At 40.5% G+C, this 15,036-nt stretch overlaps 1 protein-coding gene across 4 annotated transcripts; it reads left to right on the plus strand.

The window, feature by feature from the left end:
- Positions 1-1,926: 1,926 nt before the first annotated feature.
- kdm2ba (lysine (K)-specific demethylase 2Ba) lies at positions 1,927-13,993 on the plus strand. 4 transcript variants are annotated; one of them, XM_085425147.1, is made up of 11 exons: positions 1,927-2,060; positions 5,380-5,604; positions 5,736-5,879; positions 6,785-6,871; positions 7,215-7,505; positions 8,884-9,698; positions 9,872-10,035; positions 10,123-10,284; positions 10,696-10,914; positions 10,994-11,067; positions 12,721-12,884. In XM_085425147.1, the coding sequence occupies exons 1-11, from the start codon at positions 2,007-2,009 to the stop codon at positions 12,733-12,735; spliced, it is 2,250 nt and encodes a 749-aa protein (XP_085281273.1). In that variant the 5' UTR covers positions 1,927-2,006; the 3' UTR covers positions 12,736-12,884. The 4 variants fall into 4 exon arrangements, with proteins under 4 accessions (XP_085281273.1, XP_085281270.1, XP_085281271.1 ...); XM_085425146.1 differs by lacking the exon at positions 10,994-11,067 and adding an exon at positions 4,403-4,480 and having other exon boundaries at positions 2,002-2,060; positions 12,721-13,993; XM_085425144.1 differs by lacking the exon at positions 10,994-11,067 and having other exon boundaries at positions 12,721-13,993.
- The last annotated feature ends 1,043 nt before the right edge of the window (positions 13,994-15,036 follow it).

A 15,036-nucleotide genomic window follows, 5' to 3' on the forward strand; every position in this document is an offset into this window, starting at 1 on the left:
TGGTGCAAAGAGGATATGATTACTAACCTGTCTTTCCTGTGTCCTTTTCAGGGTGTTTGGGCAAATGCTTCCCCGGGGGTCCAGACACCATTTAAAGGTTCCGGGAGAGGCCATGGGTTAAGGCTTGGGTTTCTTGGGTTTTTTGAGGGTTTTGTTTGTTTGTTTATGAAAATGTAAAATGTATTTGTATGTTTATTTATTGAAATTGATGTATTTAAGGCTGCTAGTTGTCATTAGATACAGTTTTGTGAGGGGAGCTATACTGTGAATACATGCTTCGTTCCACTATCTTGGTCTTCCTCACTGTAAATCCAGCCGCAAAAGGCCGCACTGTTACAGAGATGTAGAATATAAACACATCTGTCTGGAAAGCACTTTGGGTTTGCTCTTGTTTAAATTTGCCATAAAATATAAATAAAAAGGACGTGACAAAGTTCAAACATTTTTTCATATTGTGTTTGAAGTATTTTATTTCAGTTTCCTAAATATACAGATAATAGTAATTTAACACAATTCAGTGGGCTACATATTCAACTTAGAGGATGGAAACAAAGTATCAATCCTGCTATGCAACTTCAAGATGAGAATTTACAAATATCTGGTAAATCACAAATCTTTCAAAGTTTCTTGTTATCTTTAAAAAGGATATTACACAATGATAATGCAATGAATTTAAAAACAAGCTACAATACAAATTTAAAATATAAATATTTCTGCTTTGGTACAGCAGGTCCTTTTAGTGAGGTTTCAGTCAGAAAGTTTTGCAACACTTGAATTACCACAAGGTAACCACTTGTATATTTCCTGGCATTCAGTAGGCGGACGCACACTTTTTGTATCAGTGGGGGGATCTAGTTGTGGTACTTCTCTGTGAACTGCCAGAGTAGTCTGCCAGTGGGAGGGGAAACCATTCGGGGGCCAGACATAGCACAACCAAACATCTCACAGAGAATATTAGAAATGTTACTTTTTGCTTTATGTTGAACTGCTCCTGTGTCGTGAATACACTGACCTATGAATCTGTTCTTACACCGTCAGGAGCCCTAGACAAGATAATTCCAAAGCCATTACACTGTAGCTGGAGCAAACTGAGTTTCAACACTGGGTGGCGTCAATATGTTCATGTTCAATCTTTACACACACATTCTTGCTTTACATAACTCTGTGTTTAATCATCATAATTATATAACTAACCAAACAATGAGTAATACATACTTCACGTTGTGTTGAATCTGCTGTCAGGTAGGCTAAATCAGATAAGAAAGACAGTTCTTGACTGGGAAATCAAAGTGCTGTTTTTCACTTTTAGTTTAAGAGTGTTTACATCTAGCTACATTAGGTGAACTTTATACACTGTACATACATGGCTGTATAGTTGGGAATATTTTTAAAGTTTCAATTATTAAAAGTAAACACATTATCACCTTATCAACATTTGATGACAAACGCCTGAATAAACTCACTGAGTGTTTTTGAAGTTTAATGCTATTTGTAAACTGCTAAGCCCATAAGGATTAAAAGGTTAAACGCATTAAATAAACCTTTGAAGAATTTGTTCTGCCACTGAGTCATACAGCCCATAGACTGCCTACAAACGCCAAGACAAAAGCAAAGACGGACGAGTGTGGGAGGGAGACATCTTGTTTTACCTGCTTATCTTTACTTCCTGTTTCATCGACGTTGCGTTAACATGCCACGTTAATTACATTTAGCCGATTTTATTGTCATATGGATAGGGTGTTAATACAATAACGAACCATCCCAGAAACCTGTATATTTGTTAAATTTCTGTACAACCCTCTGCGTTTACGTTTCTTTCCAATACATTTTGAATTATAGTTGTGTCGTTTAGGTTTTTTACGTCAGTTTTGATATTTCCTATGGTTCGTGAACGCAGCCTGCAGAAGCTGCCTGTGTGTGTTTGGTGTGAAGGAAGGGGGGGGGGGGGAGACGAACTTAGCTTGTTCAGCCATGTTAGTTTTCTCAAACGATGAGAGAGAGGAGACATGGCCTTGTCACTGAGCGGAGACGATGAGGAATATGATTCAGAATCTGAGCAGGTATTTTAATTTCGTGAACTCTACTTTGCTCTGTATGCTTCTCGATTTAAAAAAAGGGTTTTGGCGTTTTTTCCTTTTCGTCAGTTACTTCAGGTGAATGTTTGTATCCGCTTTTCCTCTCTCTATGTAGGTTAGTCGGGTTGAAAGGAGAAGGTGTGTTTTAAACCTTATTCTTCGGTCAGCCAGGTAATAGCGAATAAACACAAAGCTAAATATTTGTACACATTTAAAAGAACTGGAGTTCCTCCTTTTTGTGTTCCGTGACCGTCCAAAAACACACCGTGTCCTCGCCTCCTAGACACCATCTATCTTGTTAGCCACAACCGACCCATTTTTGTACTGACCACCTCTTAATAGCGAGCAGCCTCATCCAGTGAGGTTACAGATCCGCGGCTGTGACCACAACCTCGTTATCACCCACTACCTTAACGGTGAAGGCCATCCGACTTTATGCTGGCCAACTTATGATTTTATCGTGCACTTTGGTTAACCTGCTATATCGAAACTGTTTTTCATGTGATTGATTTCCTCTCACTTCCAAAACTTGTCCCACAACTCTGCGCCTTTAAGAAAGCTTTAGTCAAAAACGTTGAGGAAGCAGGGACAGAGAAAGGGGGTGGGGGTGGGGAGAGGGTAACAATGAAGTGTCTCTACTTCTGTTACTTAGTAGTCCAGTGGCCCCAAACTGGGCAAATGGGTTTGATTTTTAACAGAAATAAAGCTTTAATGTGGCTTACAGGGGGGAACTTCTCATGAGTGGCATGGAGTGCATGCTCATTTGAGGTCAGCAGCATGGATACTTTCTCACAGGGCTCATTAGATATTGCACAAGTCTCTCCAGCACACAGTTGGCATGTACAGTTCAAGAGAAATGGGAGAAGTGCTGATGTAAGCGTCAGACCCCTGCTCTTACACAATGTTTATATCCACAACACTCACAAGCAGTGTAGCATCAAAGATCATATTTTGAAGTCTTCTGTTGTGACATATTATAGGGAGAGCAGCACATGTTATTTGTGCTAATTGAGCCCGGGCAGCAGATGAAGGCAAACGTGAGTTTCACTTGCTGACATCCACGCTGATGCTGAGTCAGAAGATTGTGTCACAGCAATATGGGCCATGTTTTTATTTGCAGGGTTCAGCAGCCAATTAGTGTCTGTGCAGAGACAGTGGATCTGTAGCGTAGTGGTTTACACATTTGGCTACTAAGTGATCACGGGAGGAGATACATCTGGGATTAAAAAAAAGCAGCCAAATAAAATTTGGAGACATGGAGGGAATGGAGGACATGTCAGTTTTTTGTTGTAGTTTTAAACTTTGCATGGACTTTATTTGCTCAGAGACTTGGCCTTACTTTAGATATGCTATGAGAGACAAAGTCATGTGAGATAAGGTTAGGGAAATGGTGAGGTATCAGCCACACCTGCAGCAACAGCACCTGTCCTTTCTTCTGTGTTTCTTTCTCATATTTCCGTATTAGTCAGATGGATTAATGGAAAGCTTGGCACCATGAAAATAAGCTTTGCCTGGTTTGATCATTTAGCCTGGTTTTGCATAGATGCTCTGTCAGCAGCAGCAGCAGGCAAAGAACAACTTCTTGAGCTGACAGCAACACAACAGAAGAAACTCTGATATGTAAAGGGATAGATCTAACAACGCGTTTCAAAATCCTCCTGGGGGAAAACGCTCCAAAGAGCAGTTTCTGTTAAACAAGAAGAAACATGTTGTCACTGTTGTTATTAGCAATTTGCCGTGAAGCTTCTTTAGCACATATTTAGGGCTGGTTTCTCCACTCCTTCCAGTGAATATCATTCAGAAAGCAAGAGTGACGTTATCGTTCGCCTGGAACATCTTGTTTTACCTGTCTGCAACGCCTCAGTATCATCTTCCACATAAGACAACCGCAGAGGCTTGAATGATCTTAATTTATTGTAATTTGGTGTTTTATACAAATGAATGGAGTAATAATTGGTGAAAGAGCTGAAATGAGCCGTCGTGTGTGGGCCGTGTGTGATTTCAGTAATAGAATAAGAATAGATGACATCAGGAAAGTGCTCAGAGCACAAATCATAGCTCCACTGAGCTTATTTTTATCCATCTCTCTCAGTTTTTTATTCAAACAGTTGCCATCAGAGAGGCAAATGTGTTGCCTAGGTAACCTCTCCTCCTGTGTGATTTGTCTTATTTTCATAGTGCTTTATATTGCCCTGCCATGGCAACAGGGAAGAGAGTAAGAAGGAGATGTGAGAAAATCACAAAATGAATTAAGGTTTCAGGATTCAGTTAGATAATTGGTTGCTTAAATTTCAGTCTGATCGTTAAATTACTGTTTTAATTTTTAGTCCACAGCATCACACTGTTGCTGCTTCCAGTGACTCAAATAAGAAGATTTGGAGTATGCTTTTGTCACAATTCTCAAGGTGACACCCTTAACCCTAAGCTTAACATGCACTGTGAGGACACAATTTCATTGACATGCCTACATTATGGGTACAGTTCAGTTTATATAGCGCCAAATCGCAACAGAAATTGCCTCAAGGTGCTTCATATCGTAAGGTAGAGACACTACCCTCACCACAGCTTTGTTTTTCTTTTTTTTAATTGTTAACTTGATTTAGAGTGAGTACTAGTTAACCCAGTAGCCAAGAAGCAAATCATTTGTTTAATCAGTAACACAATAATTGTATATCAAAAGCCTACAAACACCACTTATGTGTCGTTAATGTTCCATCCAATAGGAATCCAGTACTTTTTAAAGCAAAAACATGCAAATATTCACTGATTCCAGTTTCTAAAATGTGAGAACTTTTTACTTGAAATGGTAATCTGAATACCTTAATTTGGGGTTATTTTGAGAGATCATGATCAACTTTTCAGATATTTTGTTGACAAAATAATTACTTAGGAAATATTAAGGGAAATTAATTGATAAAAATTAATATTAATTGCTGCTTAAGTATAAACTGTTTCCACATGGCTCTGTTTGCCGAAGGATAGTAAAATCCCAAGTTCAAGGTGGAACTAAACTAAATTCCTTGTTTAGTTAAGGAATTTTTTAGTAGCTGGGTCATATGACTCACATGTAATTAAGCAGCAGCAAGAATAGCCTATAAATAAATACATAATGCATGCATCACAGTTTGATGGCAGTGCCAGTTTGATTGGATTCCTTGTGCTGATTACTGTTATTTCAGCCGTTTGGTCTGATATCTGTTCACCTGTTAGTTTGCTTAAAGGTCCTGTGTCCATGTTCTCAATGACAGAGAGTCTCTTCATTTTGAGTTATCATCTAATGTCTCTTACGTTTTTTGCCTTCCAGCAGCGGGCAGCTAACCGGCCCAAACCCAAAATGGGGACGTCGTCAGCTGTTAAGCTGCCGTCCAACCGCAGCTCCTCTGGAGCCCGCCGCAGGAGGACACGCTGCAGAAAGTGCGAGGCTTGCTTGCGGTCTGAATGCGGGGAGTGTCACTTCTGTAAGGACATGAAGAAGTTTGGTGGACCAGGGCGCATGAAGCAGTCCTGCATCATGAGACAGTGCATCGCGGTGAGTCAGTAGAGCTTTAGAGCCAAAATTATCCATGAAGACATGTAACACTGTCAGCTTTGTTTTTCCAAAGCATTCACTGCTTAATAAACTTTATTTCTGCTTGTTTTTTCTTTTTTCGCCCCATGCAGCCTGTGTTGCCCCACACAGCAGTGTGTGTAGTGTGCAAAGAAGCCGGGAAGGAGGACACACTGGAGGATGAGGAGGACAAGTTTAACTTTATGCTGATGGAGTGCTCGATCTGCAATGAGATCGTCCATCCCAACTGCCTGAAGGTACAGAAGGGCGCCTACGTTGGGAACAGCTGAACAACTCCACCTCATCATTACAGTCATTGTGACGGTGACTCACACTGTTGCAGTAATGTGCCAGGAATCTCAGATCATTGTAACATGACAGGAGTGACTCAGGCAGTTGAATCGCAGTCAGAGGAGATAATTGGGTAGAAATGTTGATGTTTACATAACGCTAAAAAAACTTTGTTTGTGATGTGGATCTTAAGATTTTACGGCTCCGACATGACACCATCACGCTGAGGGTTTCACTGAACACATGCTTAAGAAAGCTTAAGAGGTCAGGAGTTTAAAAACAAACTCTCAGATTAAAAAAGAAACTGTATTAGATCATGACCAAAAAGGGCAACACACTGCACACACCCTGTTTGTAACCTGTTATGCGAAAACACAATTTGCTATTTGCATATGTTTGGTCAAACCAGTTTTTGAAGCATGGTCTGCATGTTTGTTTTGCATGCAAGAGCTAAGAATTTTTAATGCCATCAGCTAAATTCCTCAAAAGAGTAGAAAACAAACAAACAAAACAGAAAAAAAGAGGCTGCCTCTTTGTGCCTCGTTACAGGTTTTTCCTAGCTGTTTTATTGTCTTGTTGCAGAATATATTTGGAACCTCATACAGCAGTTTAGATTTGTAACAGCATATTTAGGCCGAGTTGAGATCTTTAACTGTTTATACTTCCCTTTTCTGAGTAATCCATGAAGCAAGAGTTGGCATGTTTAACAGCGACTGAGGTTAAACTGTGCTGACCTGCCTAACAAGTACGCGTCACAACAGCCACTTTCACTTCCCTTGCCTTGTTTGCATTAAACACACTGAACACAAGACTAAGCGAGAGCTGGCAGTTCAAGTTGAAATCCGACTCATTTGGCCGTTGTTTTTATCAGGTGTGCGACGCTTCGGGGGTGGTGAATGATGAACTCCCTAACTGCTGGGAATGTCCTAAATGCAACCATGCTGGAAAGAGTGGAAAAGTGAGTACAAATATGTGTGTGTCACGGTTTTTATGTCACGTTTCAGCTCATCAAGTGTGTTTTGGAAACAAAAGAGAATTAATTAGCATTACAGAGCTTTTGTTGCTTTCATTATTTCAATATTCGGTTAAAGCGTGTGTTGATCAACTTGCCACTTCCTGTTTATACTTTTGTCATCTTTTACATGTGGCAGTGAAGCAGGAAACCTCTGACTGCTGTGTCTTATGTTCTCGGTCACATTGATTTTGTTTATTAAACCATAGGAGCACTTTTAGGAACAGCGTATTTTTCTTGTCAATATAGGCTAAAGGTATAAAGTTGTCTCGCAATTATTGTCCCTTTGGCATTGAAGCAAAAAAGGGGCCCGGGGTTCAAGTATGCCTCCAACCTCCCTGGCTCTTTGCTGAGGGAACAGAAGCCTGTGACAAAGGAGGAAGGGGACGCTTCTTCAGCAACTAAGAGGAGGTCAGACAAAGAGGAGACACCCAGGTACCGACCCGAGGAGTCTCTCAGCCGCCAGCCGCCGGTGCTTTCACCCAGCAACCTGCCACGGCCCCGGCCCGAGGACAAACTGAGGAAAAAGAGGAAGCTGTTTGATGATGATGAGGAAGAGGATCTCAGTGTGAGGAAGAAGGTTTGTATAATAATGTACAGTGTGTAAATGGAGCAGTACTTTGGGGGCTCTAGAGTGCGACCAAATTGGTCACAAATGCGACCAAATTTTTCAATGGTGCGACTCAAAAAAAATCCTAGTTCGCACCGCTGCGACCAGATGTTCGAGTAAAAAAAAAAAAAGTCTCAGTGTGGTCAGACATAGTCAGGGGCGGGACTTCTCTGATTGGCCGTGGTGCAGATATTCCTGTGGTCCTTCGTGTGTACGTTTGAAAGTGCAGGTGGATAGAATTCCGCACAAAGACGTAAACACAGAGCGTGGACCCGACGCATCAGAATCAGTTTTCTCTTTCTTGGCTTTCTTACCCAACAGCACGTGAATGTCGTCATTAATTCCCTCTGACTTTTGCTGTATTGCTTCCACCATGATAAAATCACACTTCATGCACAGCTTTCTCTCTCTGTGTACTTTAAGAATAGTTTCCCATCTCAAATCTCTGTTTTCGCCATTATTAATTCGCTTAATTACCCACCAAACTACCGCTGTTTACAGCGCTATCTGACGCTTTTTTTTCTTTTCTTTTTTTAATGACCTCAGACAAGAGAGGGCAGCAACTTCTGCTGTTCAATACTGAAGAAATTTAAACTTTTTAAAATTATGCAAAATTGCAGAATATTTTTAAGGTTATCTGCTATAAAACGCCAGACTGTCTGAGGCAAAACTGAATTGAATCCAATCGGGACCTTGTAAATCTGAATCGAAAGGATTATAGAAATCAATGATGATACCCAGCCCTAGTGAGTAGCCTAGGCCTGACAGAAGTGGATGTAGCTGTGGGTAATAAGATGTAAAAAGAACTATTGATAACTTTTTTGTTAAGGCCTGATCCGTCTGAAATTCATAGCCAGTGCTCTGACAAGGAGCCATCATTCTCTGAACCTGAAAAAGCACAGTGTATCCAGAAAACACATGTGCTGCGATAAATGCACTGCCCAAGTGTCCCCTCTCCCCACTGCCTTTCAGCGGCAGGCAGCAGCAAACAGGTCGCCAGAGGAGGCCGATGTGATGATTCATTTTAACATTGTCTACAAAGTTACCAAAGAGTGCCAAAGCACTGCAAGCACAAACACTTTTTCAGTAACTTATCTTTCTTGTAGAACTGTGCTCCAAATAAAGAACCTTGTGTTGACAAGATTGTTAGTTAATCATTTCTAAATCAATATTGTCTGTATGGACAGCAATATTCCCCCCAAAAAAGTGCACATGTAAAACTGCAGTGTTAAGTGATGCAGTTGAAAAATGTGGGTGCGCCTAACTTTTAGGTGTATCAGTGCAAACGTGGCAAAAAGATCTAGAGCCCTGACATGTGGTTTTGTTTTTGTTTTTTTTGTTTCTCCAGGAAAGGTCAGATGATCCTTATTTTTCCAAACTTCTTCAACAAATCAAGAGAGAAGAGGATGATGAAGATGCTGAAGAAGAGGATGAAGACGGAAGGGAGCCTCTTTTCCAGAGCGGTGTAGAGAGGAAAGGGCGCTCTGGAGACCCTGAAGATGATGTGGATTACAGGGACTCCAAGAGTGACCTTTTGAATCTCAGCCTTAGAACACCGGTTGGAGACAGTGACCAGTCTCACTGTAGCTCTCCACAGGCCGGCCCCAGCAGTGAGGGCGGGAGCGAGACCCAGGAAAAAGGCCCGCGTCCAAAGGCTCGGCGTAAGCGGCGTTTACCTAACAGAGAGCTGAGTCGGGAACTGAGCAAAGCACTTACCCAGGAAATCCAGAAGACCGAGGACTGCATGGCCAATGAGAACCGGCAACCACTGAAGCCTGAACCAGAGACGGAAAACGAGGAACCCAAGAAGCTGTTCTGCAACGGCAATGAGCTCGGGGATCAGAGGGCCCACCTCAAGACCAAAGAGATGAATGGGAACTCCTGGGAGCTGCGACACTTCTACCCAAGTCAGATCACTCCGCTGGGCTTCAACAGGAGCACTCCGACAACCCGGCCGGTTCCTCCGCGCTCTCCACCCAAGTGTGTCCAAATGGAGCGGCACGTTATTCGGCCCCCTCCCATAAGCCCGCCTCCCGACAGACTGCCTCTAAAAGATGGAAAAGCACACATTATCCAGCGAGAGCTCTGGATGAAGATATTCCGCTATCTCACACACCAGGAGCTGTGTGTGTGCATGAGAGTGTGCAAGACGTGGAACAGATGGTAAATGCACAGCACTATCTCAACAGTGATTTAAAATATATTTCTGATGTTTACAGTTAGTGCAGAAGAGAAAAAAACCCTCTGAAATGTGGAGGAGCAGTTACAGTTTGGTTTAGAGTGTTCTGCCTTGACACAAAGACCTGACATTCAACACAAATCTTTATTTCTGCTAGGTGTTGTGACAAGAGACTCTGGACAAAGATAGATCTGAACCGCTGCACCTCAATCACCCCACTCATGCTAAGTGGGATTATCCGCCGACAGCCAGTCTCCCTGGACCTCAGCTGGACCAACATTTCCAAGAAACAATTAAGCTGGCTTATTAACAGACTGCCAGGTACTTAACTATAAGGGATTTTTGATCTAAGGTTACAGAACCCCCACCCCCCAAATCAGTGTTTTAAAGTGCCACTATATGTTTTAGGTCTGCGAGTGTTAAGGCTGTCAGGTTGCTCCTGGGCTGCTGTGTCTGCACTCTGCACCTCCAGCTGCCCTCTGCTGCGCACTCTCGATGTGCAGTGGGTGGAGGGACTCAAAGATGCACAGATGAGGGACCTCCTCTCCCCTCCCACAGATAACAGACCAGGTAAAGCACAACTACTATCATAAATGTGCCCTTTTCTCCTGCCTGCCATGCTGTTATGCATAAATGATACTCAAAGTTAAGTTTTAACAGCTGCAACATAAACACAGTTACTAATCATTTCACATTAACTTGCGTAAGTGTTAATGTTAAAACTCTTAGGTACTCAGTTACACATTGCTAACTATTTTATAGAGCAACTCTTGGAGTGGGAAGCTTTTCAGTAGCTGAAAAGGTTATTGCTCTCATTCCAAACCCCAAAATAGATTTTTCCAGGAGGCGCTGCTTTAGATTTACGTTTTCAAACTGAAACACAAGCGTGAACTTGAATGTCAGAGACTTTTATAATCTTGAGGTGTTGATCAAATTTAAAATTGTTCTGTGTTACTTTTTATTTGACCAACTAACTAACAGGCCAGCTGGATAACCGCTGCAAGTTGCGGAACGTGGAGGAACTGAGGTTAGCGGGGCTGGACATCACCGACACGTCTTTACGCCTCATAAGTCGACAGATGCCTTTGCTCTCCAGGCTGGACCTTAGATACTGCAACCATATCAATGACCAGTCAGTCAACCTGCTGACAGCAGCAGGGACCACAACCAGAGATTCCCTCACAGAAATCAACCTCTCAGGTGAGATGTTGAATCAGAGCGTGGAGTCATGGGAATATACAGGCATCAGGCTTTTTCATGTTTGTTTTTTTTCCAGCAGGCTTGCATACAAGTTCAGCTGGGCGGCTGAATTCAAATAAATGGCACACTTCCTGTCCTTTAAATAACCTGATGGTCAGTCTAAACTCATACTTCCATATAATAACACAGAAAGCATCTCTGTTAGGACAAAATAGAACTTGTCATAAGACATACAATGATTGATATTTTTATTGAGACTGGGTGTGTCTGTTTCCAGTGGCTCAAGTGTTTGTATTGTTTGTGTTGGTGTCTCTTTTGGGTGCCAAAATAAAAACAAACAAACATTGAAACTAATAAAACAAAACTGAAACAAGTAAACCAACTCTGTAAAATAAACTGCAGTCAAAATAAGTGTTTAAAATTATATAGAAGTTTTCAAAAGTAATGGAAAATACAAGACAATAACAACTCTTGTGTTAACCACAGAGGAAGAAGGCGAAATAGGGGGTTTTGCTAAAGCATCGATATTAGCCACTAAATTATTTAAATGCTGTGGGTTGTGCTTGATTGTTCCAGGAAATTATATACTTGGACTTGAGATGAATAAATAGATTAGTATACTTAGCATTGGTTAGTTTACTTCCTTTAATATGCTGCTTTTAGCATTTCAGCTACTGTGCACTTAGCTTGTGTGTTTTTTTTTTTTGTTTGAATTAGCAACGGTACTCAGAATTACAATCTTCTTTACTGTCATTGTGTAAAATGTAAAAAACAAGACAAAATGCAATGCTTTGCAAATATTGTAAACGCATATTTTATTCATAACAGAACATAGATGACATCTCAAATGTTTAAAATAAGAAAATGTTACAATTGTAAGAAAAATATTAGCTTGTTTTGAATCTGATGGCAACAAAATGTCTCAGAAAACTAGGACATGTACTTGGCATTGTTGTGGTGGGAGCATATGTTGTTCTAAAAGCTGTATATAGCTTTCAGCATTGATTGTGCCTTTCCAGATGTGCAAGCTGCCAGTTCCATAGGCACTAAAGTCCGCCCATACCGTCACAGATGGTAGTAAGCTGGATGACAAGCCCTCTCCTCTTTAGTCCAGAAAATCAGGTGTCCATGGTTTTTAAAAATAATTTGACATTTTGATTTTTCTGACCACATAACAGTTTTGCTCTCAATGACAGAATCATGCCTGTTTTTAGTGCTGCACCACCTGAGGGCCAGGAGATAACAGGCATCCGATATTAATTGTTGATCTTGTCTGCTGTGAGGAGATTTCTCCAGAATTGTGAGGGCAGTGTTTTGTAAAGCCTGTCTTCACTTCTAAAGAACTCTTAAGTGTCTCTTTAAGATGCACTTTTAATAACCAGACATTACTGGCCTGTTGCCAATTAACCTAATTAGTTTAAAAATATTCCCTCAGCTGCTTCTTCTTAGTACCACTTACTGTTTTGGCCTTTTGTTGCCTCCATCCCAATGTTTGAGTTTTTGTGAGACATGCTGCTGCCATCAAATTAAAAATGAGGTAATATTTTTCTTAAAATTGCACATTTTCTCAGTTTTTTGTGTACTGTTTTGAAAAAAGGAAATGCGCGAGATCTGCAGATCATTGCTTTCTGCTTTTATTTACATTTTAGTCCCAGCCTTATCAAAGTCCCCGGTTTACATTTATAGCAATAAAGCCCAGTTTTTGAATGCCAGATGTGATTAGTCTGGAGACGTATACATTTTTAAATTAGCAGGACTGACAGTTTTCTGTTCTTCTAACCCTTTTTCCTTGCCTCATTTTTTCAGTGTGTAACAGAGTAACGGACCATTCCTTAAATTTCTTCAAGCGCTGCGGAAGCATCTGTCAGATAGACCTTCGCTTCTGCAAGCAGGTGACCAAGGCAGCCTGTGAAAGGTTCATCGCAGAGATGTCTGTGAGTGTACCGTTTAAATTGAAAGAGGACAAATTGCTGCAGAAGATAAGCTAGTTCCCAACAGGGCAAACAATAAAAGGACTTCAAAGATGGTCTTTGCACTTAATGGAACAACTGGTCCTGTGATAAGTCTCTGAATCACTGTCAGTAAACTGAAGTGAAAGATTGAGGTTGACTGGATGGAAGCCTTGGAGTCTAATGTCAGGAGGTGACAAACATTCACTGGACGGGTTAAGAAGAGATGGCATGCATGTGTTTCTTTTGAGACTACTTTTATAAAGACCTGCTTGTAATTGACTCCTGGGTTATTTTTATTCCTTAAATATTTGAAAAACAGTATTTTTATAGCGGCAACATTTCATGAGTTTACAGTGTCTCAGGAACTATTATCACAGAGAGACTGTACCGTGAACTGAAAATGATCTCCTTCAGTTTGCCCTCTTGTAACAGTCTGCGTGCCAAAATGTACATTTGAATTTAACATCACTTCAGTATCAGAGAAATAAAATAGCATGTACAATATATCTGATCATAAAAATATTTAGAATGTCTTTTTGATGAAGATAAAAAAAAAAAAAAAAAAAAAAAAAAAAAGATAAACAAATTTCATATTCTGTTACACCCTCATGCCTTCAGTTACATTACTACTTTAAACTGTGGAGTGTTTTTGCTTTATGGGGTTTTCAACAATATTTCAATATTAATTTATTGATTGTTTTTTTTATTACTGTTTGTATTTATTCAGTAAGTTGACATAGGTGTGTCACATAGCTGGGTCAAATAATTAGTACAAGTAATTTATCAGGGTGATTTAAGCCTGTTGCAGCTCCCAGCGGGTGAAGTTCAACACCCAAAAGTTAGTAACAGGAAGCTGACTGTCCCAGCAACTGTGAAACTGACTTTGTGATAATACAGTAATCCCCCACACATCTGTTTTCACCTGGTTCTGGTTTATATAATCTGCTAACGCTGACCTTTGCAAATAACTCATTTGCATAGTTTTGAACCTATACTCCCTACAGTAGGTGTTGTATTTTGGTTGTTGTGCTGTAATTGATCACCTCAGGTGAATGTGATGTTTATATTTGTAAATCCAAAAATGATGTGCTAATATGCATTAAAAGAATTTCATTTGTACCATTAAAGCGAGGCTTTGCTCTTTTTTCCATATTCTCACAGGGCTAATAGATTTTACCTAATTTGTACATTTGGCACAAGCCTGTAGTTTGTACTGTTGCCTCACAGCAAGGTGGTCCTGGGTTTGAATCCACCATCTGTTCGTGGTCTTTCTCCAGCTTTCTTCCACAGTCCAAAGACATGCAGTTAGGTTCATTGGTGCTTCTAAATGACCCATAAGTGTGAATGAATGCCTGCCTCACTGTTAGTCGTGTGAAAGACTGGCAACCTGTCCAGTGTGTACCCCACGTCTCACCCTATGACATCTGGCATAGGATCCAGCCCCCTCATGACAGATGGGTGGATGACTTGCAAAAAAGTCATGTTTGCCAAATATCAGAGAAATACAATAAGAGGGTTTAAAATAATTTTCTTTTTACCACTTTTTGAAGTAGTGAAATTAGATCAAGTTAACTTTTGTTTGTGTTTAAGTTGTAAGAAATTATTGGATTTTTGTTTTTTTCACAAATTTAACGCCATACAATTTTAGAGAATGAAGTAAGAAGTGTGTTCTAAAACAAACCTCTCATCACTACCCAGGCCTTGTCTTGAACAATTTTGTGTTTGGAACTTAAAAGGCTGTGACATGATCACTTCCTCAGTAATCATTAGCCAGGACAGTAAAAGACACATGCAGATTTCAATTGAAATTTTAATTACCAAAATAAAAAGTTCAACATTCCCAAATACAAAGACCAAACCTAGCACACAATTAAACCCTCTGTAAAAGGAAAAAAGTGCAACCTGATCTGCTACTGTGCATGACTGTAGCGGACATCTTTACTGTAATAGCAGCAATTTTGACTTTGTGGGTTACAGTACAGAGCGAAAAGCTTGTGAAAGAGCAGGGTTTTGTGGGAAAATAAAAGCAGAGAATTTGTTTCAGGGGTAGGGGCAATCTAAGGAGTAGGATATGACCTATCTGGTGTAAAGCAGTGTCATGCTCTGGTTCAAGCAAATTAATGCAGATTAAACACATTTTAAATCACCTGACAGGAAAAATGTAAACCTC

Source organism: Rhamphochromis longiceps, linkage group LG12 (assembly GCF_057381845.1).
Source record: "Rhamphochromis longiceps isolate RC_006_pf linkage group LG12, R_longiceps_female_GT1.1, whole genome shotgun sequence".
Taxonomy (NCBI): Eukaryota; Metazoa; Chordata; class Actinopteri; order Cichliformes; family Cichlidae; genus Rhamphochromis; species Rhamphochromis longiceps.

Coding starts and splice junctions, on each gene's coding strand:
- kdm2ba (XM_085425144.1), top strand. CDS start 2,007: ATGGCCTTGTCACTGAGCGGAGACGATGAGGAATATGATTCAGAATCT. Junction 10,285..10,695: donor TCCCACAGATAACAGACCAG/GTAAAGCACAAC, acceptor ACTAACTAACAG/GCCAGCTGGATAACCGCTGC. Junction 10,915..12,720: donor CACAGAAATCAACCTCTCAG/GTGAGATGTTGA, acceptor TCATTTTTTCAG/TGTGTAACAGAGTAACGGAC.